This window comes from Trachemys scripta, chromosome 2 (genome assembly GCF_013100865.1).
Source record: "Trachemys scripta elegans isolate TJP31775 chromosome 2, CAS_Tse_1.0, whole genome shotgun sequence".
Classification (NCBI taxonomy): domain Eukaryota; kingdom Metazoa; phylum Chordata; order Testudines; family Emydidae; genus Trachemys; species Trachemys scripta.
Genome location: NC_048299.1, coordinates 149,671,535 through 149,697,733, shown reverse-complemented (window position 1 = coordinate 149,697,733; position 26,199 = coordinate 149,671,535). Strand labels below are relative to the sequence as shown.

Genomic DNA, 26,199 nt, shown 5'->3' with positions numbered 1-26,199 from the left:
GCCCTTAATCTCTCAATGCCTAAATTGCCCATCTGTAAAATGAGGATACTACTACTTCTTTTCTTTCTCTCACCACTGTTCTAATCTGTTTAGATTCTAAGAACAATAGAAAGAACAAAGGAAAGCAGAGGAAGGATGGTCCTGTGGTTAGGGTGCTAGTCTGGGAATGGAGAGAAATGGGTTCAGTCCCCTTCTCTGCCACAAACTTGGGCAAATCACATAGTTGCTCTGTGCCTCAGTTCTCCATCTGTATAATGGGAACAACGATTCTTCCCTACATCACAGGGATGTTGCGAGGATAAATACATAAAAGATAGTGAGGTGCTGTGGTGATGGAGACCAGATAAGTGTGTGTGGTGTAGGTCTATCCTTAAAAATTAGAATGACTTAGCTATGGTGCTCAGGGCTGTGAAAATCTTCATTCCGTAATTAGGTCAACCTAATCCCTGGTGTAGAGACAGCTAGGTTGACAGAAGAATTCTTCCATCAACTTAGCTACCACCTTTTGGAAAGGTGGATCAACTACATCAACGGAAAAACCTCTTCTATCAATACAGAAAGCACCTACGCTACAGCAATATAGAGTAGAGTAGACATAGATAAAAGTAAATTATGTCTCAGTTTTAATAATGTAAAGTGATGATAGGAAGACAGGGATTTTTTTTATAATCACTGTCTAGTGTCAATATATATTTTGTCTTGATAGCGTGACATCAAAGAGCAGTCGAATCAGAATGAAAACACAATCTGTCCCTTCGCAGTTTGTGCCTTTTTTTGGCATGGTATATATCTCCCTTGTTAATTATGCTGAGCTGAAGACATTTATTACTCCGGTCTCTGGCCACATTGCAGAGTCCTGAATAATGCCATCTCTGGCATGAAATGTAATGGTGGTTTTCATAGCTTCAGTGTGTGATGCTGGAAACGTGTTTGATCATGACACCTTTTAAAAATCAGACAAAATGAGCCACAAACATTAAAGGGACTTATGTCAGATTTAACCCTGGTGTGAATCCCCTGATTCCATAGTGTGCACACTCCACCAAGGATGAATTTGACTAAGTATTTTCCCATTTTATGAATTAAAGTTGACGTAAAGTTTAGAATTATGAAAATGGGAAAGCATTTAAAAAAAGGAAACTCCAGGTATTTGTAACCACATCTGGAAATACTTACAACCGGTTCATATTTTCCTACTTCAACTAAGGATCGGCAGAGAGAGAGAGTTTGGCATTTGTGGGCGGCCTGAATCCTGAGCTTTAATTGAGTCATTGTAGCTGGAAGCCAAAAGTCTCCATTGTACCATGGGCGTGCTTTCTTCCTCTAATAATTAAACTCTTCCAAGAAAAGTACTTTGGGCCCAGCCCTGCAGTTCTCTCTCAGGCTACTCAGCTGTTGACCTCAGTGGGAGTTTAGGCTTTGTAAAGCCATACTCCATTGGCCCACAAACGCCTGTACATAAAATCCAGTTAACAGAATGCTATTTTAAAAGTGGATGGAAAGCTAACAAGTATTTTACCTGGAAAATGTTCTTAAACGTTACTTATCCTGTGAACTGTGATTGTAGGGAAGTTTGAGACTACATTCAGACACAAACCATGTGAATTGGTGGGATTTTAGTCCTGTTTTAAGGATCCAGATCAGGAAATGATATAAGAACATGCTTATCTTTAAGCATGAACTTAAATTCCATTGGCTTCAGCATGTGGTTAAAGCTAAGCACATACTTAAGTGCTTTCTTGAGTTACAGGTGTTTTACTGAACCAGGGGCCTTAGTGGAAGGCTCAATACAGTCTTAACTGTGGAATCGCTACTGTTGCTTCCATAACAAAACCCCATATAATTGCTCTGCTGGGGAATCAGTTCCACATGTGCACTTGGATTCCTCAGCATAGGGATACCCCAGGCACAAGGGTGACTTATTAACCTTTTTGAGGTTGCAATTTAAAATTGTGCATTTGGGTACAATTTTGAGGGATTGCATGGGAGTACTTTGTTGCTTGTATGTTGGAATTTAAAGAGACTTTGTTACTGAGATGAGGATTGTTTTGGAGTATTCTGCCATTTGGGTGGTAGGTCAGGTGAACGGACGTTACTCTGGATATTAATGTTGCACATAGCGGAGGTCAAATGCTGAGGGGAAAAAAGGGGAAATCAATGACATTTTTGTGCTAATGTTTTACCTTTTTTATTTTTCCAACTGAAATCTTGAAAATCAAAAATATTAAACCAAGTGGTTGTACTTTAGCAAATTTCAGTGGAGAAAAAATGGGAAAACACTTGAGGGGGGAAAAAAGCATTTTTCTTAGTTTTTGAGAGAAAAAATCTTAGCTCTTAATTTATATTTAAAAAAAAAAAAGAAGAAGAAGAAAGTTCTATCATTTGTAATATCACACTAGTTAAGAGACCTGGGAATCTTATTGAAAGAAAGTATTTCACTAAGGGTAAGGACCCTGTCTTAAACTTCAGAGGGGTAGCTGTGTTAGTCTGGATCTGTAAAAAGTGACAGAGTCTCCTGTGGCACCTTATAGACTAACAGATGTATTGAAGCATAAGTGGGTGACGAAGTGGGTATTCACCCACGAAAGCTTATGCTCCCATACGTCTGTTAGTCTATAAGGTGCCACAGGACTCCGTGTCTTAAACTGGTTGGTCTGAAACAGATCTTTGTTGCTTGCAACTGGCGTTCTTCAGGGTAAAAGCCAGCTATAAAGAAAACATAATGTTTTTATGCCTTCTGTTTTCCTCTTTGTTTTCAGGCCTTTTTCACGGAGAAGTATATCCAAGAACATCCTGAAGACCAAGATCAAATTGAACTACTTAAGCAATTAATTGCCTTACAGGTACCATATTGGGAGGGGGAGAGAGAGGGAGGGAGAATTGCCACATTGTGTGTGTGTGTGAGAGATGTTGATACAATATTTTGGAACAACACAAAGAAGAGAAGTGTTATAAGAACACAGTTGCAATGCCTGTACAATAGTCCCTTATTTGAAAAAGTTCTATGCTATTCTTATTTAGTGGTCCAAAACACTGCAGTCGCACTGTGGCACAAGCTAACTTCCTCTAGACCCTAGTGGAAATTTAGCCTTGATTAGAACCACATGGCTAGGCCTACAAACACCTGTACATCCAGTCCAGTTAACAGAACGCAGAATACAAATACATGTATATAATATAAAAATAGACTGAAGTATGTCAGAACTGAATTTTAAAACTAGATGAAAAATTATCAAGTATTGTACCTAGAAAATGCTGTTAAATTTCTTTTTCCTCTGAACAGTACTGTAGTGCTTTGGACTATTATTCTGGAACATGATGGGTAGATTTTTCTCACTACCCTAAACAGTTGCTCATCCCCTTTTCCTTTTTATTATTTATTTATTTTGCTTCTTTACCCCACCTTTTTTTTCCTTCATAATTCTGACCGTTGAAAAGTCATGCAGCCTGCCCTGCTCAGTATATAACAATGAAAATAGATAAGGAAGTTGTAATGAAAATTCCATTGCAGTAGGATGCCAACTTGCTCCCATATATTTCCATGTAATGAAGCCAGGTTAAAGCTACTTTACAGTTGTATTGCTTTGGAGACTGAGTGCTCTCCCCACACTTTACATACCCCATGCTACACACATACACGATAGTGTGAACATAGGGGATTTGGAAGGAAAGAGAGAGAAATGCCTTCTCGACCCCTGCAGCACTCAGCTTGCACTCTGGAGCATGAGAATTGATTTGCTTGCTTGCTTTCTTGCTGATAGCATTAGTTCATAGTATTTTGCTCCTTCTTTTAGATGCCTTTGCTGGCTGAAGGGATTAGGATTCATGGTGAGAAGCTGACTGAGCAGCTGAAGCCCCTGCATGACAGACTGACAACGTGCTTCAAAGAGCTGAAGAAGAAAGTAGAGAAGCTCTATGGTGTGATAACTCTGGTAAACATGATTTGTTCATTTAGTGCAGTGTCTTAAAGAAACAGCCCCGAGTTACCAGCCCCTTGTGAGCAGCATTTCCCTGCTCCTCACAGCTTTTATTTAATATCGTCTGCAGCCTTCCTCCCTGACGGAGAGGAAGCAGAGCAGGTCAGGCTCCGTGGTATTGCCCTACATCATGTCTTCCACGCTGAGACGGCTGTCTGTCACCTCTGTGACTTCCTCTGTGGTATCTACGTCCTCCACCTCATCTGACAGCACCTCCTCCAGGCCAGGATCTGACGGGTTAGTGACTGGCCCTTTCAAAAATGTCAGACATTTATGGGGAGTGGGATTCACTTTTGCTCTTGGAGGTTATTTTAATATCGCCTTCTCAAGGGATGCGGCTTTGTAACTTTCTTTTGCTTTTAAAACGAGGTTTCATCTAACCAGCAAATAATAATACTTAGGTCTTACAGAGCACTTTTCATCAGTAGATCTCAAAAGGCGTTAGAATGGGGGTCAATGTCATTATCCCCACTTTACAGATGGGGAAACTGAGGCACAGAGCGGGGGAGAGATTTATCCACAGTCACCCAGCAGGGTAGTGGCAGAGCTGGGAATTGAACCCGGGTCTCCTGAGTCCCAGTCTTGTGTACCCTATCTGTAATTCTGCCAAATGATGTGGGTAATATTACAGTGAAACCACAGCATTTCTGTTCTCCTAAGAGAATCACTGAACCCTGGAAGACAGAGATATAAACATTGTATGAGGTCTGTAGTCCAGTGGTTCCCAAATTGTGGCCTGCAGAGAGTTAGATGGTCAGATGGTGCTAGCTCAGCTGCCGTGTTTCCAGCTGGAAAACGGTACAGAAGGGAATTGCAATCCTTTCCTGATGTTACCGTTCTGCGTACGCATTTGCAGCTGTGTTACCGCAGGGCCTAGATGCCTTGTCCGCGGTCACAGAGCAGATCAGTGACAAAGCTAGGAAGAGACCCACGGGTTTTCCTGACTCTCAGGCCAGAGACTTATTCACTGGACAACACTTCCTTCAATGCACAATACAGTGCAATTTCTAAGGTGCCCAAATAACTTAAGCGCACAAGTCCCTTTGAAAGTCTTGTGCTCCTAACTCACTTTTGCACAATTACCCTCGTGCACACTAAAAAGTGATGGCCTTCTCACTAAAGGGCTAATGCTTCTTGCTTTGTCTCTGTCCTGACTGCAGATCCATTCTCGAGCCTCTCTTGGAGAGAAGGCTGTCGACGACTTCCAAGGCTGAAGAGCTGCCTGTCAAGGAAGACGCCGATAACCGGATTAACAAATTCAAGCGGAAGGATTGGAGTATTAGCAAGTCTCAGGTTATTGTGGAGAAGGAGCCAGAAGCTGAACTGACTTCCAAAACGGTAACAATAATAGTAGTAGTAATAAAATCCACAGTGGGGGTTTCTAGTTCTTCTTTCTCCTTCAGCCTTGTTTGTCACTGGGATCTTCACTCAATACTGGGAGGGCTTCGAATACCAAAAGCCCTGGTCAGCTAAATAATTACTTGCCTGCTGTTTGGAAAACTTGTTTCAGGAGCCACAGTGCGGCTTTGATTTAAAGTAGAAACTTGCAGTCCCAGGCGCTGAAGGTGCCACTGGGGGAGTGCTCAGCACTCTCTTCTCTCACAGACGCCCAGGACCGCTTCAAGCACTCAGCGCCACGCAGGATTGGGCCCTTGGTAGTCAAACAGGCAGCTGCTATCTAGCCATTCAAAAAAATCCAGCTGGAGGGCCAGATCCTCAGCCTGGCTCCATTGGAGTCCAATGTACAGTAGCTGAGGATTTGGCCTGCGATTTAGGAATTGAGAAGGGACGATCTAGTGGTTAGGACACTAGGGCTTGACAGAGGGGCAGCTCTGGCACAGAACTGTGACCTTGGACAAGTCATTTAGAGCCTTGTTTTTAAAGGTATTTGGGTGCCTTACTTCCATTGATTTCAATAGGAATTAGAAGCCTGGCTGGCTCATGCCCTGAGGGAGGGTCTGCAAAACTGGTCTACATGCAGCTCTGGGGTTGAATATGTGTTGAATTAGGGCAGGGATAGGCAACCTATGGCACGAGTGCCGAAGGCAGCACGCAAGCTGATTTTCAGTGGCACTCACACTGCCCAGGTCCTGGCCATTGGTCCGGGGGGGCTCTGCATTTTAATTTAAGTTTTAAATTAAGCTTCTTAAACATTTTAAAAATCTTATTTATTTTACATACAACAATAGTTTAGTTATATGTTATAGACTTATAGAAAGAGACCTTCTAAAAACGTTAAAATGTATTACTGGCACACGAAACCTTAAATCAGAATGAATAAATGAAGACTCGGCCCCCCACTTCTGAAAGGCTGCCGACCCCTGAATTAGGGCCTGATCTGATGCCATTGAAGTGCTACTGTTGATTTCAATGGGAGTGGAATCCAGGGCTTAATCCATAGGTTGAGCTGTCAGCTACTCTTTACTTTAGACCCTGATTAAGCAGAGCACTTAAGCATATAGAAGATGATCAGGGAGAAAAGTCTGGCAGGTGACTTGGCTGTTGATTAATGCCCCACTGTACTACAGGTTGCTAAGAAAGGCAGAGAAGAATTCTTAGTAGAATCTGTACCTCTCAGGGTAAATTCCCCATATGATTGGCTCAGTGAAACACATGGGGCTTTGGGGTTGTATTTGTCTTACTACATTGCAAAATACACAGATGTTGATTTGGAGATGGATTTGTAGGGAAGTCAGGAGTCTGTTCCGGGACTGACTAGTCCAGCCCAGGATTTAGGGAGACTCTGGTGTGACAGTGGGCAGCACTGGCTGTATAAATTGATCTGAAAGCTAGAGACCCACAGGCTTGGCCGGTGTGCAGCAGCCTTGATAGTTCTCTCTTATATTCATTATGTCCAAGTCCTGTCTCTTCTACACAGTGAAAAACACACCAGCGTTCAGTGGTGAAAGAAGGGGGCTAATGCAATAGATCTCCACAAAGAACACATTGTGTTCTATAATCTATGTAAACACTGCCAATTTCTCCTGACCAGTAATGAAGTGTCATCTAGAAATGGACCAAAATATTGTATAGGCTGGATTTTCAATATCTGTGTCAAACGACAGCTATGTTTCGCTATTGGAGGGGGCAATGTTTAACATAAGAGGAACTGGACAGGGACAGACTCTCTAAATGGAGCTGTCCAAGGCACCATCACCGCAGAAAGCCAAGAGCAAGTTAAATAAGATGTTAGTCTATCCATCTAGATACTCCTCCAGCTCCCATCTCTGTAGTATTTGAGCGCCTTACGACCATTATTGAATATTCCCTCGTGGCATTGCTGTGAGGTAATACCACTATCATTATCTCCAGTTCACAAACTGGGCAACTGAGGCAAAGAGGCTAAGATTTTCAAATAAACCTAAGGGAATTAGGCACCCAACTCCCAATCTGGGTGTCTAACTTCTTTAGGCACCTTTGAAAATCTCAGCCAGAGAGGCCAAGCGACTTGACCAAGGCCACACCAGAAGTTTGTGGCATGGTTGAGAATTGCGTCTAGTTCTCCCAAGTTCCAAACCACTAGGACTCCATGAGCAAGACCCATCCTTCCTTAGTTGGAATAAGAGAGGGATTGGTTCTGCAAAATGCAGTCTCTTGGACTGAATGACCCAAACGGTCTCTTCTGGTCCTGGTACTGATTACCTGAATCATTTTTCTTTGCCTTCTCTCAGAAGCTGCTCCTTGCAAAAGTGTCCATAGAATGGGTAGGCCAAATGCAACTATTTTCCACCCTGAATTCCTTCCCTGATATCAGATGCCTGTTCCTTCCTTTTGTGAGCAATGCTATCCAGTTAGTAAGGTCCCCATTGAAAATTTGACCAGCAGTGCTAGCATCATAGTGTCACAGGAGTTACAGCATTTGCCTTTTGACATTGCTTAGCCAGTTCTGTGCTTGCATTCTTATGTTTCACCTGAATGCACCTTTCGGTCCTGTACGTGGCTCTTCTGGAACATGCTGATCCCTTCTTGACAGGTCTGGTTATTCCCTGCGTGCGCAGCCACCTCGCCGACTTCAAAAGGTTTTGTTTACTCTGTGTTTTCCCTCAGAGCACATCAGAAAAAGCACAGAGGCCAAAGAGTCTTCAGATAGGAGACAGCAGACTGACACTGCTTCAGGCTTCCTCACTCCAGCAGTCAACCCCACTCACTCCACCCCCGATCACTCCAAAAACCCCAAGAACCCACAGTAAGTCCTGTTGCACTGTAGCTTGCTTTCCACTTCCTTCTGGGCAGTGTCTATGGTAATAGAATATATCAGCGGTTCTCAAGCTATGGGTTGGGACCCCAAAGTGGGTCACAACCCCATTTTAATGGGGTCACCAGGGCTGGCATTTGACTTCCTGGGGCCAGGGCCAAAGCCAAACCCTGAGCCCCATAGCCCAAGTCCCACCACACAGGGTCAAAGCCAAAGCCCGAGGGCTTCAGAGCTGGGTGGCGGGGCTCAGGTTACAGGCCTCCTGTCTGGGGCAGAAGCCTTTGGGCTTCAGTTTGGGCCCCACCCGGCTTTGGAATTGGCCCCACACCCAGGGCAGCAGGGCTAGGGTGGGCTCAGGCTTCAGTCCCCCCTCCTGGGGTTGCGTAGTAATTTTTGTTGTCCGAAGCCGGTCACGGTGCAGTGAAGTTTGAGAACCCCTGGAATACAGACAGTCCTCAGACTTACGACACAATTGGTTCCTGAAACATCGGCACTCGAACATCCACTCCATTACAGGACTGAGCAGCGTAAAAGTCTAAACCAGTTGTCGTAAGTCTAATCCAGGTGTCAATTCAGAAGCATCGTAAGTGCCATTCGTCGTAAAGTCGAGGACTGCCTGTATACCATGTTTTAGTAGCGATAGCCCTAGAGCTATAATGGCAGCTTCAGACCCAGGGAGAAAATCTGGTAGGAAAAAGTGTATTGAAAGAGACCCTGACTTTTACCATTCGCCTTATGGACTTTCCCTCTGTGTTACCAAAGGGGATAAAATAACACTTCTTAATTGTATGCAGCCCATTAAATTGAAATTAAACTTCTTCCACAAATAGTTGTTTTTAACCTACTGGACCTGGCTTCATCCAGGCTTTTCAACAAATGGTGTGAACGGATATTACTAGCTAAATTTCTGAGTGAAATGCCAGTGCAATTATTTGTGGGCACCTGGGAAACGAGAAACTATCTCTGCAAATCAGGCCCATTGTCTTTAGTATGATAGAGCATGTTCGATTTATAGGGCCTGGTGCTTTTTTTCACTATAAATATGGAGTGGCCCCAGTGAAGTCAGTGAGGTTAGCGAGAGCCGAATGAATCCAGGACACTTTTTGAACAGGTCTCTGGCTAAAGTCTTGGCAAAACTTGCACTTTGTGCTCTAAATAAGTGAACTACAAATTCCAGGTGTCTGTATCTCCCAGCTCCATATGTGGCAAAACGTTTTATAAGGAGACATAAATTGCTGCTGAAATCTCAGCTGGCAAATTAAAAATGTTTCACCTGTCAAAGGATTTTATCTTAATAGATAAAGAAAGTGAGACACTTATGGAGTGCATCCCTTACATAGACAAATATGGGATTTAGTTGGTTCAGATGTAAGCTTTGGGGTGTGGGGGTGTGTGCACACACACACACACAAGATACAGATTTAGCAAAAGTCTGATCAGAGAAGATGCCCCTGTTCTTATTTTGGTGATCTCTGCCATGTTTTAAAAGGACACTGTAGGTGAGGGAATATCTTTTATTGGACCCACTTCTGTTGGTGAGAGAGATGAGCTTTCGAACCACACAGCTCTTAAAAGCTTGTCTCTCTCACCAACAGAAGTGGGTCCAATAAAATATATTACCTCACCCACCTTGTCTTTCTAATATCCTGAGACCGACACAACTACAACTACATGTTTTAAAGGATAGAGGTTCACATTTGGGGCTTGATTCTCCTCTCTCTCTTACACAGATACAAATCAGGAAAGTCCACTGAAACCAGTGGAGTTACTCTAGTGTAAAATTGGCATGAACAGAGAATTAGATCGTTATGTATTTTAGATGGTGAGAGATTGGATTATAGAAGCAGCTTGGGTCTGTGAGTTAGGTTGGTATTCATGAGAGACCTGGAACACCGTTTTCAGAAATAAACTGCAAGAGCTAATATGTTGAGCTCTACAAAATCAGTGAAGGGAATCCAAAAACTTGATTTAAGTAGAGAAGCCAGATTATTTTAATTGTTGTTAGTAGCAGGACAATTTCTCAGGAAATTTTTTAGAAGTTTGGATACTTATTTACCTCATCAGTCAGAGTTAACTTCAAAGTGAATGCTGAGGTTAAAGCCTGAGTGGAAAGGAAACCCCTCTGAACATTTCAGATGTGATAATGGATTCAATTTTCTGTTCCCCCAGGCATGCCTTGTTCACATGGGTTTAGAATCACGTTATGAATATAGAAATCTTTTGGATCTTTTCAAGTTAGGGGAATTACAACTGGGATTTTACTTTGACCCATCTGTTCAGGTTCATCTGCTAAAATGGTTGGGGACCTGTTAGTAGATTAAAACAAAACAAAACATAGTAATAATTTTCCCTTCAAAATTACATGTGGTCAATGCCATTTCCCTCCCCCATCCCACCCTCAATTCAGTCTTCTTTGACTTAAGTATCTTTTTATTGTTTCTAGGTTTTCCCTCGTTGCAGACAGATGGATTGGCAACTGCTAACTTCCAGAGCACCCCACCTCCGCCTCCACCCAAGAGCAAACCCTATGAGAATAGCAACTCCAGGAACTCTTTGGAGGTAGGGAAATTGGAACTGACACTTTTTTGGAAGCTGGCTCTTGAGAAAGCCGCACCAGTGGAACTTTCCCGGTTGCTCTTAAGGTGGTGCTACTTGAAACTTGTCTGATCAGTTTACTGGTTTGCTTCCTGAAACCACAAGAGAGCAAGAAGTTTTCTGCTAGATGAGAAGGCAATCTAGCCAGTCCTCTTCTTCAGCTGAAAAGAAGAAGGGCAAAATCTGCTGTATCCAATGTTTTGTGTTTTCTTGTTATTGAAAACACAAACTAACACGATGATCTAGGAGTTTAATAATTATAGTCAGGGTGTAAATATCACAGTACTCTCCGCTACTGAAAAAAAGAAGAAACAGAAATCTTCTAGGCCAAGATTTTCAGAAGTGACTAATGATTTCTGGGTGCCCAACTTTAAGACACCGGGAAGGAGCCTGATTTTCCCAGTGTGGATGCTTTTCACTTTCTGAAAACCAAGGCCCCTGATATTAAAACTATTGACCAAGATAATTTTCTAGTCTTCATAAGTCATCATCTCATTGTGGTATCATATTATCTTCAATGTATATTACTGTAGTGCCTTTTATTGGAAAGCATCTGAAAGTGCTTCACAAGGCTAGCATGCTAATATCAATACTAAGAATCCTTTCATCCTGCACTGAAATGCAACCTCCTCTGGAATGGAACACAGCAGCTGTTTAACAATGCATAGCAACCTTGAATCATAGGGTTGGAAGGGACCTCAGGAGGTCATCTAGTCCAACCCCCTGCTCAAAGCAGGACCAATCCCCAACAGATTTTTACCCCAGTTCCCTAAATGGCCCCCTCAAGGATTGAACTCACAACCCTGGGTTTAGCAGGCCAATGCTCAAACTATTGAGCTATACTTGAATATCCCTTTGGAACAGAAAAGGAAGAACGCCCTAACCAAAGCTGCAGAGAAAGTTTAGAGAGGGATAGTGTAATAACCTGAGTTGGAATTTGGCCAGTAATACTGAGTTTTTAATATCATCATTCTTTATTTAAAAAAAAATGAAAATGGGACATTTTCGGCTCTGTCTACTCCATGAGCTGGGGTGGGCTTCCTGTGCCCATGTGCACATACTCACCCTCGCTCGATGCAGCCACAGTAGCGATAGTGCAGGCACAACTGAGCTGTGCTGAAAATGTACCCACTGGTTTCAGGGGGTTGTACTTGGCACGAATCAGCCATGTCTCTGCTACTGCTACCCATGCTGCCATGGCTACACAGCTGTTTATACTCATGGTAGCTTGATGAGAGCTAGGAATATGAGTACACCAGCAGGGGAATCGCTTCCCCTAGCTCGTAGTGTAGAAGTAGCCTTGGAGGCCACAGTGGCTCTGGCCTCAGTTTTACATTGATTCCAAATGACGGCATCTCTCGCAGGCCTGGGACATACCCCAACATCATACATGGGACTGTTTCAGTTCTGACCTACAATCCCCCCAAAACATGTCCTGCTAGGGATGCTTTAGAGGTCTCCTCTGCAAATCCTGACCTAGTGTGACTTGACGTAGCTTGAGACATGGGGCAGCATTGCTGCACGCGGTGGTCTGACTGCAGGAAACATGCGAGTGCCGTGGATGTGCTGGGAGTTATTGTGCAAGAGGATTAATGAAGAGCTCCCTTTCCCTGAGCCTTATAAGAAAACGGATTATTAACATGCTGTTGCTACGTTGTCATTGACCTTGGTCTGGAGCCAGACGGGACTGATGCAGAGGGCCGTAAGGAGAGACTGTAAAAGTATTTTCACCAGAGGGTTTCTGCAAATTGCTTTTTAAGTCATAAAGCCCCCACCTAACCCTTCCTTTATTTTCTCTAACTAGTTTTGAAATCCAGGAAGTTTAGGCTGAGCAAGGGGAAAGCACATGGCCTCTTGCTCACCCAGCCTTCTTTCAGATCTTGCTTATTCCAAATGTGCCCCTTAATAGCTGATGTACATTGGTTAAAGTAGCTGAAAGGAAAAATCCAAAGAACCGAAGAATGAGCGCAAATTTGTGCAAAACCAAGGGGCGCTCTTTAAAATCCCATTCCTTGTGCAGGAAGGGTGTGACTTTTGTACTGGAACTCGTGGCCTGATTCACTGATTCCTTGCATGTCATTTACACCATTGCAAAGAGATGTAAATGCTACCATTCTGACGGGGTAGCATTTTACACCAACTTGGCCCTCACTGCACCTGTGTAAATGATTACACAAGTTGCAGCTCAATGGAAAATCAGGCCCTCGGTGTTACTCAATGGAGTTCACCTATCAGGACAGGTGGTATTTCAAGGCTCCAGCACTGTAGGAAAGGAGTATTTCCCATTTTACAGATGGGAAAACTGTGGCACACAGGCTTGCTGAAACTCAGACAGCGAGTCAGAGACAGAACCCAAATGTAGTGATTCTCAGACTTGTGTTCCATCATCTGATGCTGAGAAGTTCGATTTGGAGTGGAACTGGAGGATTTGATCCTGAAATAAATAGCAGGGAATGCAGCACCATCTAGATGTCTGTCGCCTGGTTCTCACCCCCTGATTATGTGTTTTATCTTTCCAGGTTGCCCCACCACTGCCCAGCAGACGTGAAGTCAAACCTCCCCCTCCGCCTCCGAAAGCAAGAAAATCCAGCGTCGTCTCTTCGGAGCAGGGATTGCAATAAGGATTCCCTCTGCATACCCAATAACACCTTGAGTGAAATGGGCTGCTTTTCTTTTACTGTCACTCTGGGTCTTTCCAGCCCTAAAGACTGGTGATCCCATCTTCCATTCCCTTCCCTGGGAGTTTCCCCCAGGTAATTCCAAAATAAGCCACTTGAACTGTATATATTTTGCATTCCCAACCCTCTGATTTTCCTTGCACCCATTAAGTCACTAAGCCTGATGGGGAACTTTGAGCTTTAAAATGGAGGCAGTGTTACCAGAAATCTGAGGCTCATCCCCCAAAAGAGCTTGTCTGTACTGGTGGTGGTTCCACAAGTGTAACTGCATCAGCGCAAACCCCTCGTGCAGAGTTGCCATGCTAGTGTGAAAAGGATTTGCAGCAGCACTTAATCCGAGGTCAGCCACGTCAATGCAAAACACTCCTTATACTGCCCCAGCATGTTTGCATTACAGGTTTATACCTATGCAGCTGCACCAGTGGGGTGGAGGGTCAAGGGGGGAGTAAGAGAGCCCTGATTTGCATGGAATGGACCAGATTACAGCCATTCCCATCTGTGAAATGCAGCCCCGGGAGATGACAGGTACTAACATGTGATGTTCTGCCTCAATTCAAGCGGCCTCACAAGGTTCTGATTGTGTCTTGAGACCTACTGCAAGCAAAAATGATCCTCCCCTGCAGGGCCCTGATGTCTCTGCTGGTCACTCCTGTGTATTAAAAATGAGGGCAGGTTGCTCACGTTTGGGCCAACAATGGTGGTAGCTCACTCCCAGGGGAGAGTTTGGGTTCACCAACCCCGCCTCAGACCTTTGCTTTCGATTCTTGTTTGAATACTGCAAAGCAGCTGATGCTCCGCTTGTGTTGCCTACCTGCTCAGCCTGTGTGCTCACGGGACGCAATAGGCTACGACATATTTTTTTTTTTTTTTTTTTTAATAACTGAACAATGGTGCAAAAAAGTCCTCTCTTCCCTGGTACGCGTTGCTTTAGCATGAACAGGTTGCAATTATCATTATGGGCAGCTCATCAAGAGGGACTGAGGTTATGTCTGCATTGTGAGAAAAGACCCACGGCACAGCCGCAGCTGGCCCGGGTCAGCTGACTCAAGCTCATGGGGCTTGGGCTGCGGGGCTATAAGATTACAGTGCAGACGTTCAGGCTGGTGCTGGAGCCTGGGCTCCGGGACCCCACAAGGCGAGAGGGTTTCGGAGCCTGGGCTCCCAAGCATCTACACTGTTGACCTTAGCAAGTGTGAAAAATCAGGTAACTTTTTTTTTTTCCACGTGGCAGGGGGTTAGTTGTGTACATAAGACAAAGTCCCTAATATCAAGACGTTTGGTCACCCTAGTTGACCTAGGCCCTGAGACTTGGTTTTTATCGCAGTATAGATGTACATCTGAATCTCATAAACCAAGTTCAATAACCATTAGCCTTTCAAATCCCAGTTGAACTCTTGGCCTTCCAATCCACGCACTCACAAGCACACCCCCTCTTACTGCACCCTGTTGTTGCAACTCTTCTTGTGCCTTTTGTCCTGTGCCTTTTGTCTGGGAGCTTCCATTGTGTTCTGCACACAAAACACTTGGCCTAACTTTTAACGATCACTAAACTCAAATGAGTCACACCTAGGTCTGAGAGGGACATGAAAGACTGGGCAGTACACCCTGAAGTTTCTGGTTTCTTGGGTTGCTCCAGTTCCTGATGGGCTGTGTTTGGTGAATATGACAATTATGCTGTTTAGGGATATTTTATAGAATCAGTTCTAATTCTTCTCTCTCAATTACTTATTCCTTTCTTCTGTTGTTTTTAGTGTGTGGCAGCAGCATTCTGTTTAATAAGTTTTCACTGCCTGATAGTCAATCTAAATTTTCCCTTCTATAACTTCATCCCATGACTCCTATTTATACCGCCACTTGCCACCCTAAATAATTCCTTTCCCTGCTTGGTGTTAACATCCTTCAAAAGCATGTAGACCAGTTTTGCGGTCCCTCCCTTAGGGCGTGATCCAGAGACTGCTGGAGTCAATGGGCATCTTTCCATTGAATTTAGTGGGCTTTGGATCAGGCCCTTAGTCCAAATAGGTAGGTCATTATCATAACTCTTGTAATCTTGTTTCATAAATCAATCCCTCCAGGACCCTGCTCATTTTCATCGCCCATAGTTTTCTGGTCACATGATGATCTGAATAGGTGAGGTCAATTTAAAAATGTGTGCTTGTTCTTTTTAGCCCTGCAAAACAAATGAAAGAACTAGGTGGCCTATATTCTGCATTCCCTTTCTCTGTCTAGGTTTGTATATTATGATCATCACCAAAGTATCTTAAGGTATGTCTACACTGCAATAAAAAGTCCGTGGCACCCAGACTCAGAACCTGGGTCAGTTGACTTGACCTCCCAGGGCTTGGGCTGCATGACTAAAAATATCAGTGCAGCTGTTTGGGCTGGGGCACTAGCCCGAGCCCAGACTTTGAGGTCCTCCCGGTTGTGGGGCCTCAAAGCCTGGACTCCAGATCGAGCCCAGTCATCTACACTGCAATTGTAAAGCCCCACAGCTCAAGCTCTGTGAGCCCAAGTCAGCTGATGCAGCTATGACCTGAGTCTTTATTGCAATGTAAACCATACCCTGTGTGACTGAATCAAAAACCTTTCTGCTAAGTTCTGATTGCTGAATCCTTATGCCTCTAGTGATGATTTTGGTTCAGCACTGTCCTAGCAGTGGATCCACCTGCAAACATGGTGGCAATTCAGATTTGGATCCAAACTTTGCAAGTGGAGCAGAGCTTTGGTTCAGGACTCTCTCTAATTAGAAGGCCAGATCCTCAGGTGGTTTTAAATCATGTAGAGCCACTGAAAACACTGCTGAGGATGTGGCCTGCAATATTCAAAACATTTATCATATTTTAAACATAGGCCATTCCAACATAATTTCTCCTGCTATTGCTATACAAACTAGTTTCATTACCTCATTGAAAAACAAAAGGCCTTTAAGCCTAATAAAGCACTGTCCAATAGTATAGCAATCTTATTGTAATTATTTTTATTCAGGCTGGAACAATCCAATCTTTTGTAATATGTTTCTTTGGTGTCTGTTTGGATGAAAATAGAAACATGGAGAAGCTGCATTCACTGTGCTGCCCGTATGGCTCCATAAACAGATTGCATTCATTAAAGGCTCCTATCAGATTCACATCACAAAACAAGTTGGAGACATTTTAGAAGTCACACTGCAGTCACATCACATATGCCTAAAGCTGTGTTCGCTATAGTGCACACACAACTGTCTTTTGGGCAGCTGCCTTCTCCAGGGAAAGTTTTGAAAACCTTTTTGAACATCTTGACCATATTCCACCTCCGCATCCAATCCCCAGAGCATCATAGAGATTGTCAGTTCCACATTACATTCCTGGACATAGATATTGCTTGACTTGAAAACCTCAGGGTTTTCTTTTTTTGTACCCACCTTTTCCTGCCATCCCAGATACACACACACACACACACACACAATCCTGAAATCCTTACTCAAAACTCTCACTGAAGTCCATGAGAATTTTGTCTGAGTGAGGAGTGTAGGGTCTGGTACAAGTGAATAGTGTGTGTGCATATTTCTCGTATTAATTCAGTCAGTTTTCCAATCCTTCACCAATCAGTCAGTATCAGCCACGTACTTACTTAATTTCCTTGCAAAAGAGGGAATATTCCGAGCACGAAATGGATGCAATGGTAAATTTCCTCTCGCTCTTAATATCAGGCGGAAAGCATGAATGTTTGCAAGAACTACAGCTAGTGGCTTTTTCCACCATGAGTAAGAGAGCTAGGCAGGGATATTGCAGTAGTCTGGCTTATCTCTAGTTTTATTTCTCTCTGTTTTGATCTACTCCATTAACCTTTACTCGCTGGTATATTTTGTGTGCTTGCCAACTATATGTAAAAGGAGAAATGGGCCTGATCAGAAAGCCCAGATTTGAACAACCCTGAAATTTGGAAAGAACATTGCAGCCTTAACTCTAGAATGAACCAAACTCAAAACCTCAATCCAGACACCCCCGAATTTTGGGTCCAAATCTGATCTTTAGCAACATCCTGACATTTCCTCCTTCCACCTGTGTTTTAAATTCCTGTTCTTTCCCATTTTTCAGCCTTGTTACAGAGGGGATTGATGGACAAAGTACCTGGTATGTAAGGGATTAAAACGCTCTCTTTGCCATCCAGAGAGATAGCTGCTAGCAGTTACGATTATCAGCAGTTACTTTCCCTCCTGCTTGTAACTCAACAGTACTAACACCTGAGTTACCAAGCAGCTAAACTAATCACCTAAGACTAACACAGATAGGAGAGCTGTAGGAAGCTCTGTCGATTGCCTCTGAACTTCAAGAAGCCCCAGGCGCTCTTTTTTTTTGTGGAGCTGTGGCTGATACAAGCCACATTTTAATTCTTGGCCTTCATTAGGGGTTGAGCTCTTAAGCAGGTTGCTCCCCGGCACCAACTTGCCTGACAACTTCCTCACAGTTTGCCTTGATGAGCTGGCTGCACAATTCAGGCTTTTCTTCTTGCTGGCTTATCGTCCGGCCAGTTTGAGATTGTTCTAGTTTAGACCTCACTTCTACAGGAGGGGGGATAGGGCAGCTGTCGCATAAGGAGGATGTAGAGGGTTTGAGAGGTCCTGTGTGTTACCTTCATCTTTAAACTCTCGCCTATACTTGGGGGAGTTTTTATTTGCTATATCTTCAATCGGTCTCTAACTTGGGTTAGCCTCTCCTACCCCCTTTCTTTTCATTGGGTGGAAAACATGCTCATGAATGGAAGTTTGTTTCCTTAGAAGTGTATTGCTGACTGGAGTGCAGTGCTCAAGGGGTCAGATCCTCAGCTGGTATAAATCAGATTGTCTCTATTGAAGACAAGTGGCAAAATTTTCAAGTATCAAAGTGATTTAGGAGCCTTGTTCCCATTTTCAGAAGTAGGGTGACCAGATGTCCCGATTTTATAGGGACGATCCCGATTTTTGGGTCTTTTTCTTATATAGGCTCCTATTACCCCGTCCTGATTTTTCACATTTGCTGTCTGGTCACCCTATTCGGAAGAGACCTTAACTGCCAGATTTTTAAAGGTATTTAGGCATCTAAGGATTAAATCTATGGGAGCTAAGTACCTTGGCACTTCTGACAATCCCACTAGATACCTATCTGTATCACTAGGCTCCTTAATAGCTTTGAAAATCTGGCCCTCAGAAACCAAAGTCATTGAAAGTAAATGGGACTTAAGCACCTAAATCTATTTTGAAAATGGGAATTTGGCTTCTAAATTCTTGGAACGCTTTTGAAAATTTTACCCAGTCTCTCCCAAGAACAAGCCGCACCATGATGTAATCAGTCCATGGCAGAAATGAAAGCTTACTTCTGTGCTGACCATTACCATTTAAAAAACAAACAAACCTGGAAACCAAAAATCCAGTCTGCACTGAAAAAATATTTAGGTAATCCCACATTTTAGCTACGCTCTTCAAAACGAGTGTTATGTTTCAATTCCCAGAACCTTTTAAATCATGATTGGAGGCTTTCTTAAAAGATCTACTTTAGTTCGGACAGGAATTATTTTAGGGAAGTTCCCTGGCCTGCATTATACAGGAGTGCTGACTAGATGATTACAATGTTCCCTTCTGGCCTTGGAATTTGCTAGTCTAGTCACATTTTTTCCACTGAGAAATTTGCGCAACCTTTGCTTTTTGAGTGCTTTTAATTTAAAATTTGTAATGCCAGGATAAATTTGATTTAAAGTATTACAGGTTCTTATCCATGTCTGGGGGAGAAATGGGCAGTTTTCCCGTTCAGTGGATTATTAGATTAGGAAAGGAGGTTGACTCAAGTGAAAACTGTTCTGGGAGCAGCAGTGCCTATCGAGGACTTGTTGAAAATTTGCATCTAATAAACTTCCCTACTTGTGCCTGCCAGCATACCTTCCACAAATGAACCATGAGTTAGACTTGTAGTGATAATGTAGGATTCATTGCTCCAGATTTACTGTCCTTATTTATTTTTATAATTGTAAATGGAAATATTAAAAAGACTGATATGTCTGTAATTTAACTGTATTTTTTTTGGTAGTGAAAACATTCCTGAATATTGCTGGTTCCCTTTTTCAATCCCAGCTGTTTGTTAAAAGCTGCTCTATCATATATATCACTGTTTTCATTTCCAGCAACAGCTGTAGACCAAACTCTGTAATTGCCCAGTAAGAACCTCCCTCTAAGATTCCAGGGGAACCTGAAAACACCTGAGTAACATGGCCGAACGGATCTCCTGACATTAAAGGGAGTGACTTTCAAAAGCACACACCCAGTGTTGACCTAACTCGGGCCAGGTCTACTCTACACACTTCAGTGTAACTACGTCGCTCAGGGGCGTGAAAAATCCACATCCCTGAGTGATGAAGTTATACCAGCCGTATAGACAGCACTGTGTCAGTAGGAGTGTTTCTCCTGCCAACATAGCTACCACGGCTGGCAGAGGTGGAGTAACTAAGCTGATGCGTGAGCTCTTGCTCCTGTTGACTTAGAACATCTTCACAGTGCTACCGAGGTGTAGCTGCACCGTTTGTAGTGTAGACTTGCCCTCAGCTTCTATGAAGTCCCACTGGCTTCCACTGTCTATGTAAACTCTCCTATTACAGAATATAACATCCTAATGAGAACTGAGTTAGGCCAGCACTGCGGGCTTTGGAAAATCCCATCCCAAAAGATCATAATGCCACATACTGTTAACGTGTACAGATAATATTGGCTTAGTCTATCTTCCTGTATGTGTTAATTGATAATGTTGGTATTATGACAATTTAATACCATCAGTAGGGGATATGTTCCTCTTGAATGCTGGGGAAACTTACTTTTATGTTGTGGCATAGCTTCCTTCCTAACATGACCACTTTCATTCCTTGGAGGTACTTGACTTGATTATTTAAGTTTTTAAAACCACTGTGGGCTGGAAGTAGCTTCATCGCCCCCTGCAGCCGACTCACCCATACATACAGCTTCTAAACTGGTTCTGAAGAAAGGGCCAGAGCCAAGCTTTGGAAAAGGGATTCTGCACCTGTGACTAAATAGCATATTATTTACTGAGACTGTAAAGCCAGCTGTACAAATGTACGTGTTTTGAAAACAGCGTGTTTACTGTTGTAAAGTTTGTAAATATTTTTTTAAATAAATGTAGATTGAGTAAACCAGGAAAAAAACACCCTAAATGTCTTCCATGCATGGACTATTGAAATGCAAGTGAAATTGTGTGTTGTTTAATAGTAGCTAACTTAGTCTAATACATGTAACGTCCAGAGGCCCCAACAAACATTATGGGCCCATTTTGCTAGACACTGTTTGTACACGTGAAAAGTCACACAGCAGATCAGTGGCAAGTAGAACCCAAGTCTCTTGAATCCCGGTGCATTGCCCCAAGTGGTCATTTATCTTATGCCAGAGCTAATACTCTACCCAAAAAAATATTTCCAACATCTGTATATGGTTTTTGTATTTGAACATTTATGCACATGACACTGTTATCCAAACAGAGGTCAGACCTTAGAGCTAAATCATTGCTTTGAAATGTTACAGTAACGGGTCCTTTGTTCCATTTGCCTTCATGAATTCAGATCTTCTTTCGCCCCGCGTCTCCGTCAATCAGACTTGCCTGTAACACACATTGTATGATTGATTTTTTTTTTTTTTTTTTAAAAGAGGAAAAATTACTTAGTTTGGAATTTTAAGGCCAGGTGAAATACTAAAATATTCTGCATGGAGGGTCTCCATCAGGAAGAGGGCTAGACCTGCATAAATCTGAACTAAGCGGATCTCTGCCACTCGCTTATGTAGGTGCTAGTGCAGTACACCATAACTTACATTTATAATAGTTCCTTTCATCCCACTCCTCCATCTAACACAGGGATTCTCAAACTGGGGGTCAGGGCCCTTTGGGGTCGCAAGCTGTCAGCCTCCACCCCAAACCCTGCTTTGCTTCCAGCATTTATAATGGTGTTAAATATATTAAAAAGTGTTTTTAATTTATGGTGGGGGGGAGGTTGCACTCAGAGGCTTGCTATGTGAAAGGGGTCACCAGTACATAAGTTTGAGAACCACTAGCAGTTTGCCCACCCCTGAAATGCAGCTGTTTCTGGAGTGCAACACAGTGACTGTTGAACAATGAATAGCCACAACAGTTTAGGACAAGTAGTGAGGAAATGTAGTCATTTGAAGTATCAATATGTTGTGTCCCTATACAAATGTAGCCTTCGAACAGAATACCAGAGCTAACATCTTACTTTCTGCTATGGCATATCTCAGGACTATCACAGCACCACTTCCTGCAGTATCTAGTCTGCCATTCAGGTACTGACGTACCTTACCACATCTATTGTTCTTGTAGCCTGAGATTCTATTGACCTAGCCTAGGGAAATATACTGTCTTTCTCCTAAACTATAATAGGTAAATACTTTATAGGGCTCCCATTACTATGGTATGCAAGCACCTCACATTTATTCTCAACTCTCCTGTGAGGTAGGAAAATATGGTTATCCCCATTTTACAGAGACACTAAGCCCCAGATTTTTAAAGGTATATAGGTGCGTAGTGGGATTTTCAGAAGAGCCTACATGTCTAATTCCCATAGAAAATCCCACTAGGTGCCTGGCTGCTTCCATAGAGCCAGATTTTAAAGGAATTTAGGCACCTAAGTGGCTCGCCAAAGCTCACATAGGAAGTCTGTGGCAGAGCATGGAGTTGAATCCCATTCTGATTCTCATGCTAACCCACGAACCACTGGCCTATCCTTCCGTCTCACTCTGTTCTGTAAACGTAGGGTCTAGAGGATAAATTCTGGTATCAGTGCAACTAATTGACCACCTCAGAGATCAACTATTTAATCTCAGAGCAGTAGTCCGCAAACTTTTTATCTTGCATCCCCCACTTACCCCTATCCGTACCCTCCCCCCGTACTTTGGGGACCTCTGGCAAAGAGATTGCTCTACCCTTCAGCCTATAGATGTATTTCCTCTGGGAAACCATTGAGATTAGCCTCCCTGAAAGCATCCCCCCCCTCTGGACACATTCATTTTTGTGTGGATCACATTGTTTTCCACAGGTTGGTTGCATAACATCCCTGTAGCAACTACAACAATCGGTTACATGGAAAAGTTATATAGGGAAAAGATTGAACGTATTTTCAGTATCATTCAGCAGCTGGAAATGAGGAGCCAGCAACAAATGACCAGCCAGCTCACTGCAGCCCGTAGCAAGTGGGCCTTGGATAATTGGTGGTCCACGGGCCACAGCGTGTATGACTACAGGAGAAGCAGATACATAGTAATTACCCCAGGCATAAATTCTTAAGCTTCTGCATTAAACTCTTCTTTCATCATATCATGTAACAATGCAAATATATTTTGAAAGTAATTGGAGGTTGGCAAACCTGAAAATCCAATTAGTGAGCCTTCCGCTATGAGAAAGAAAGGAAAGGACTTCCTCCTACATGGGTAAGAAGCATTCAAATGACTCACTGCCTGCTCTTTCCACTTCCCCGATAAAGGTTTTCATAGGAGAAAGATCATTGTGTTAATACTTTCAGAAATTATTATTCATTATTCGTATCGGAGTAGAGACTAGGAGGCCCAGCCATGGGCCAGGACCCCATCGTGCAAGGTGCTGTACAAAACCCCTGCCCCAAAGAGTTCACAATTAAAGTAATTTGAACATACAGTTTGCATTTGAAGTCCAAGCATACTTCTGAACACATCTGCATTGTCAGAGTTTGGCCCATATGTTCTGCAAACCCCTGAGTACTGCAACTTTCCAGAGCTGTCTCCTAGCCGAGGTTTGCTTTTGTTCAGTCGGTTGAATGTGAGACTTAGCAGTGGGTAAATAGGAAAGCCAAGCTTTTCAAACAGGACTAGTGATTTTGGATGCCTCAGTATTTAGGTGCCTGCCCTGAAACATCGCAAAAGGGTCTGATTTTCAGACAGTGCTGAGCATCTGTCTCATTTAAAGTGCGGTTGGACACATGAAAATGGAGGCACCCAAAACCCCTGGTCATGTCTGAAAACCTTTGCCCAAAATTCTAGGTTGGACACTAGACTTCTCTGCACTTGCTTGTGGGGGCTCTGCTGGTCTGTTCGTTAAGGTTCTGCTATTTTTGCTTTGGAGCTTGTACCGGAATAGAGACTCCACAGTCAGGGCACACTAGGGGGAGTAGCATCCATATGGCCTGATCCTTCGGCTGGCAGAGTTATTCTGTGGGATTAACAAACTGTGAATGCTGCATAGAATTAGGATGAAGGTAAAATTTATCTGACTTTGATTTTATTTTTGCATTTGGTGCAGAGGCAGAACCAGCATTGCTAAGCACCAACACCCCCCAAAAAGTGGTCCTTTGAGTTTCCATCACAATAAATCAAAGCTTTACTTACCAGAGCTCCCTTCAGACCACCGAGCATGGAGCGCTGATGTGGGCCAGTGCATTCAAAATGCTGCAGTTCACCTATTTTTTCCATTTCACTAGCAATCTGAATTGGAAGAGGATACAAATCTCATGGAAAGAGAATCTTCTGCTAGAGGACCACTCTACTATGCTAGACGGACATGCTTTTCTACTTCACAAATTCACCATTCTCCCTCCCCCTGCATAGAACTAGTGTTATCCCACTTTTGTTACAGTAAATTTCAGAAATGCTCATGAAAGTAGAGATGAATCAGAGAGGTTAGAAGACTCCAACAAATGGAAATGGTGGACAGAGGCTTTCAGCTCTGGTTACTAGTTTGAATCCAAGTGCATGGTCAACATATGACAGTACCTATTGGGTTCCGGAATCAACATATGACAGTAGAGGGGCAGTTACCCTCTCCTGAGAGAAAAGGCTAAGCTGATTGGGAAACAGCCACAGCTGGGGCCATGCCTGACCCTGTTAGAAGGGCTCAGGGAGGAGCTGGATCAGTCTCTCTCTAGCTGTGGAGAGAGAAAGACCTAGCTGCTGGGGAGAAAAGGGTACCTGGACAAAGCCGGGAAGCTCCAGTCTGGCAACTCCCCAGGCTGAGGCCTTGGTTAAGGCCTATGCAGGTACTGGGGCTGGGAGGTGCAGCCCAGAGATAGGCAGAGGCAGCTGGTCTGACCTCCTTGCCAATGATGAGTGGCCATAACAGACTGCAGTCTGCCCCAGTGAGCGGGGGCTAGAGGAGGATGACTGTCAGTAGCCACTGAGACAAGGTGGGGCTAGAGGGTCGGGGGTTCCCCTGGGAGGGGAGACCCAGACTGTAGGTTACTGCTGGAGGCAGAACCCTGAGGTAAAGGGGCATGAGGCGGGACATGGGGCCAGCGGTAGGTGAGATACTGGCCTGCAGAGGGCACTCTATACACTGGAAAAGAGCTAATTCCCAGACGACCAGCAGGAGGCGCTGCACTGGTGAGTCTTCGCTTTGCTACAGTGACCAATTACCAGAGGGCAGCTGTTCCTTGTCCTCCCTGAGCTCAAGTGGAGTGAGTGTTGCCATAACAAAATAGCTGATTGGAACCTTAGCTGACAATATAGCAGAGAAGTTATTGACTGGCTGAAACTTGAAACCATATTTCCCTCTCATTCTTAGAGGTGTTCCCTCCCCTCAAACATGAGATGCTCAGATTTTAAAATAAAATGGACAGCAGTTCTTACACAGCTAGGGGAAGCTGCAACTGTCTCTCTTCTATGGCTAGAATTGGGTTTCCAGGGCTGTCAAGCTGGCCACTTTCACTTCAATGAAATTTTTTAAATTTTCCAAAAAGGTTTGAAAATTCATTAGCTGTCCCATGTCACCTAAAGGACGTCTGCACTGCAATTATCCACCCGCAGCTGGCCAGCGTGAGCTAGATCCCGCTCAGGCTGCAGGGCTATAGAACTGCAATGTAGACAGCTGGGCTCAGGTGTCTATACTGCAGTTGTATAGCCCCACAGCCCTTCCGCTAATGAGAATCAGTGGTTGATTAACTGCAGTGTAGACATACCTTTAGATTCTAAGGCTGCTCTTCTGCTCGCATCCCCCGGAGGGCATGTGGGGAAAGGTACAATGAATTAAGTGTCATTTTAAAACCAAAAACCTACCTCTTGGAATGATTCTACCAGATTTTCAGCATCCCGCTTTCCTCCCGGTTGCAGGCCATAAGACCAGTGTTGAGCCAAGCAAATCTCCACAGACAGAATAAACATGAGGAACCTTACAAAGAGCTTCCTGGTCTTCTCCATTCTACCAGAAAGCAAAACATGAATGCAAAAATAGTACAGGGACTGAACAAAGACGGTGGGTACTCTATAAAAAGACAAATTGTACCTATACTTGCAAAAAGCTGCTGAGAATCCATTGGTCACAAATCCCCCACGCACCCCACACCCGATTATTCAATAATCAGTTTATTACATTCAGGTTATGCTCAATTCTGTTACTACAAAATCATGACAGTGTTTGTATTTCTGGAATGCATCTTAAATTCTGGCCTGCTGCACCTGAAATCCAGCTGTAGCTCAAGCTATTTCTAAAAAGGCTGGATGTGTTTAACTCCAGGATTTAGGGTTAGCCCACCTGCAAAATTTGAACACCTCCCCAGAGTTTCGGGAGCATTCAGATCCCAGGGTTTTGGTGCAGGCCCACAACTGATCCATTTGATTTAATCAGTTTCTGTTCTAGTACCTCAGTCCTTGAAAAATGCTCTGCAGTCTTTCCTAGTCAAGTAGCTTGGGACACTGAGCATCCAAAATTTAATGCATGGTCTGGTTCAAGTACATTACCTGCTTGATGAGAGGCGCTGCTGAATGAATAAT

At 43.6% G+C, this 26,199-nt stretch overlaps 1 protein-coding gene across 1 annotated transcript in view; it reads left to right on the top strand.

Moving 5' to 3' along the window:
- Positions 1–20,624, top strand: part of DOCK5 (dedicator of cytokinesis 5) — a 138,419-nt gene extending 117,795 nt beyond the window's left edge. Inside the window, exons 46-52 of the mRNA XM_034761830.1 lie at positions 2,760–2,843; positions 3,795–3,932; positions 4,048–4,214; positions 5,138–5,315; positions 8,025–8,163; positions 10,616–10,731; positions 13,287–20,624. Of these exons, the coding sequence (XP_034617721.1) occupies positions 2,760–2,843; positions 3,795–3,932; positions 4,048–4,214; positions 5,138–5,315; positions 8,025–8,163; positions 10,616–10,731; positions 13,287–13,388 (924 nt within the window). The 3' untranslated portion in view covers positions 13,389–20,624. The remainder of the gene's footprint in view (positions 1–2,759; positions 2,844–3,794; positions 3,933–4,047; positions 4,215–5,137; positions 5,316–8,024; positions 8,164–10,615; positions 10,732–13,286) is intronic.
- Positions 20,625–26,199: the final 5,575 nt, after the last annotated feature.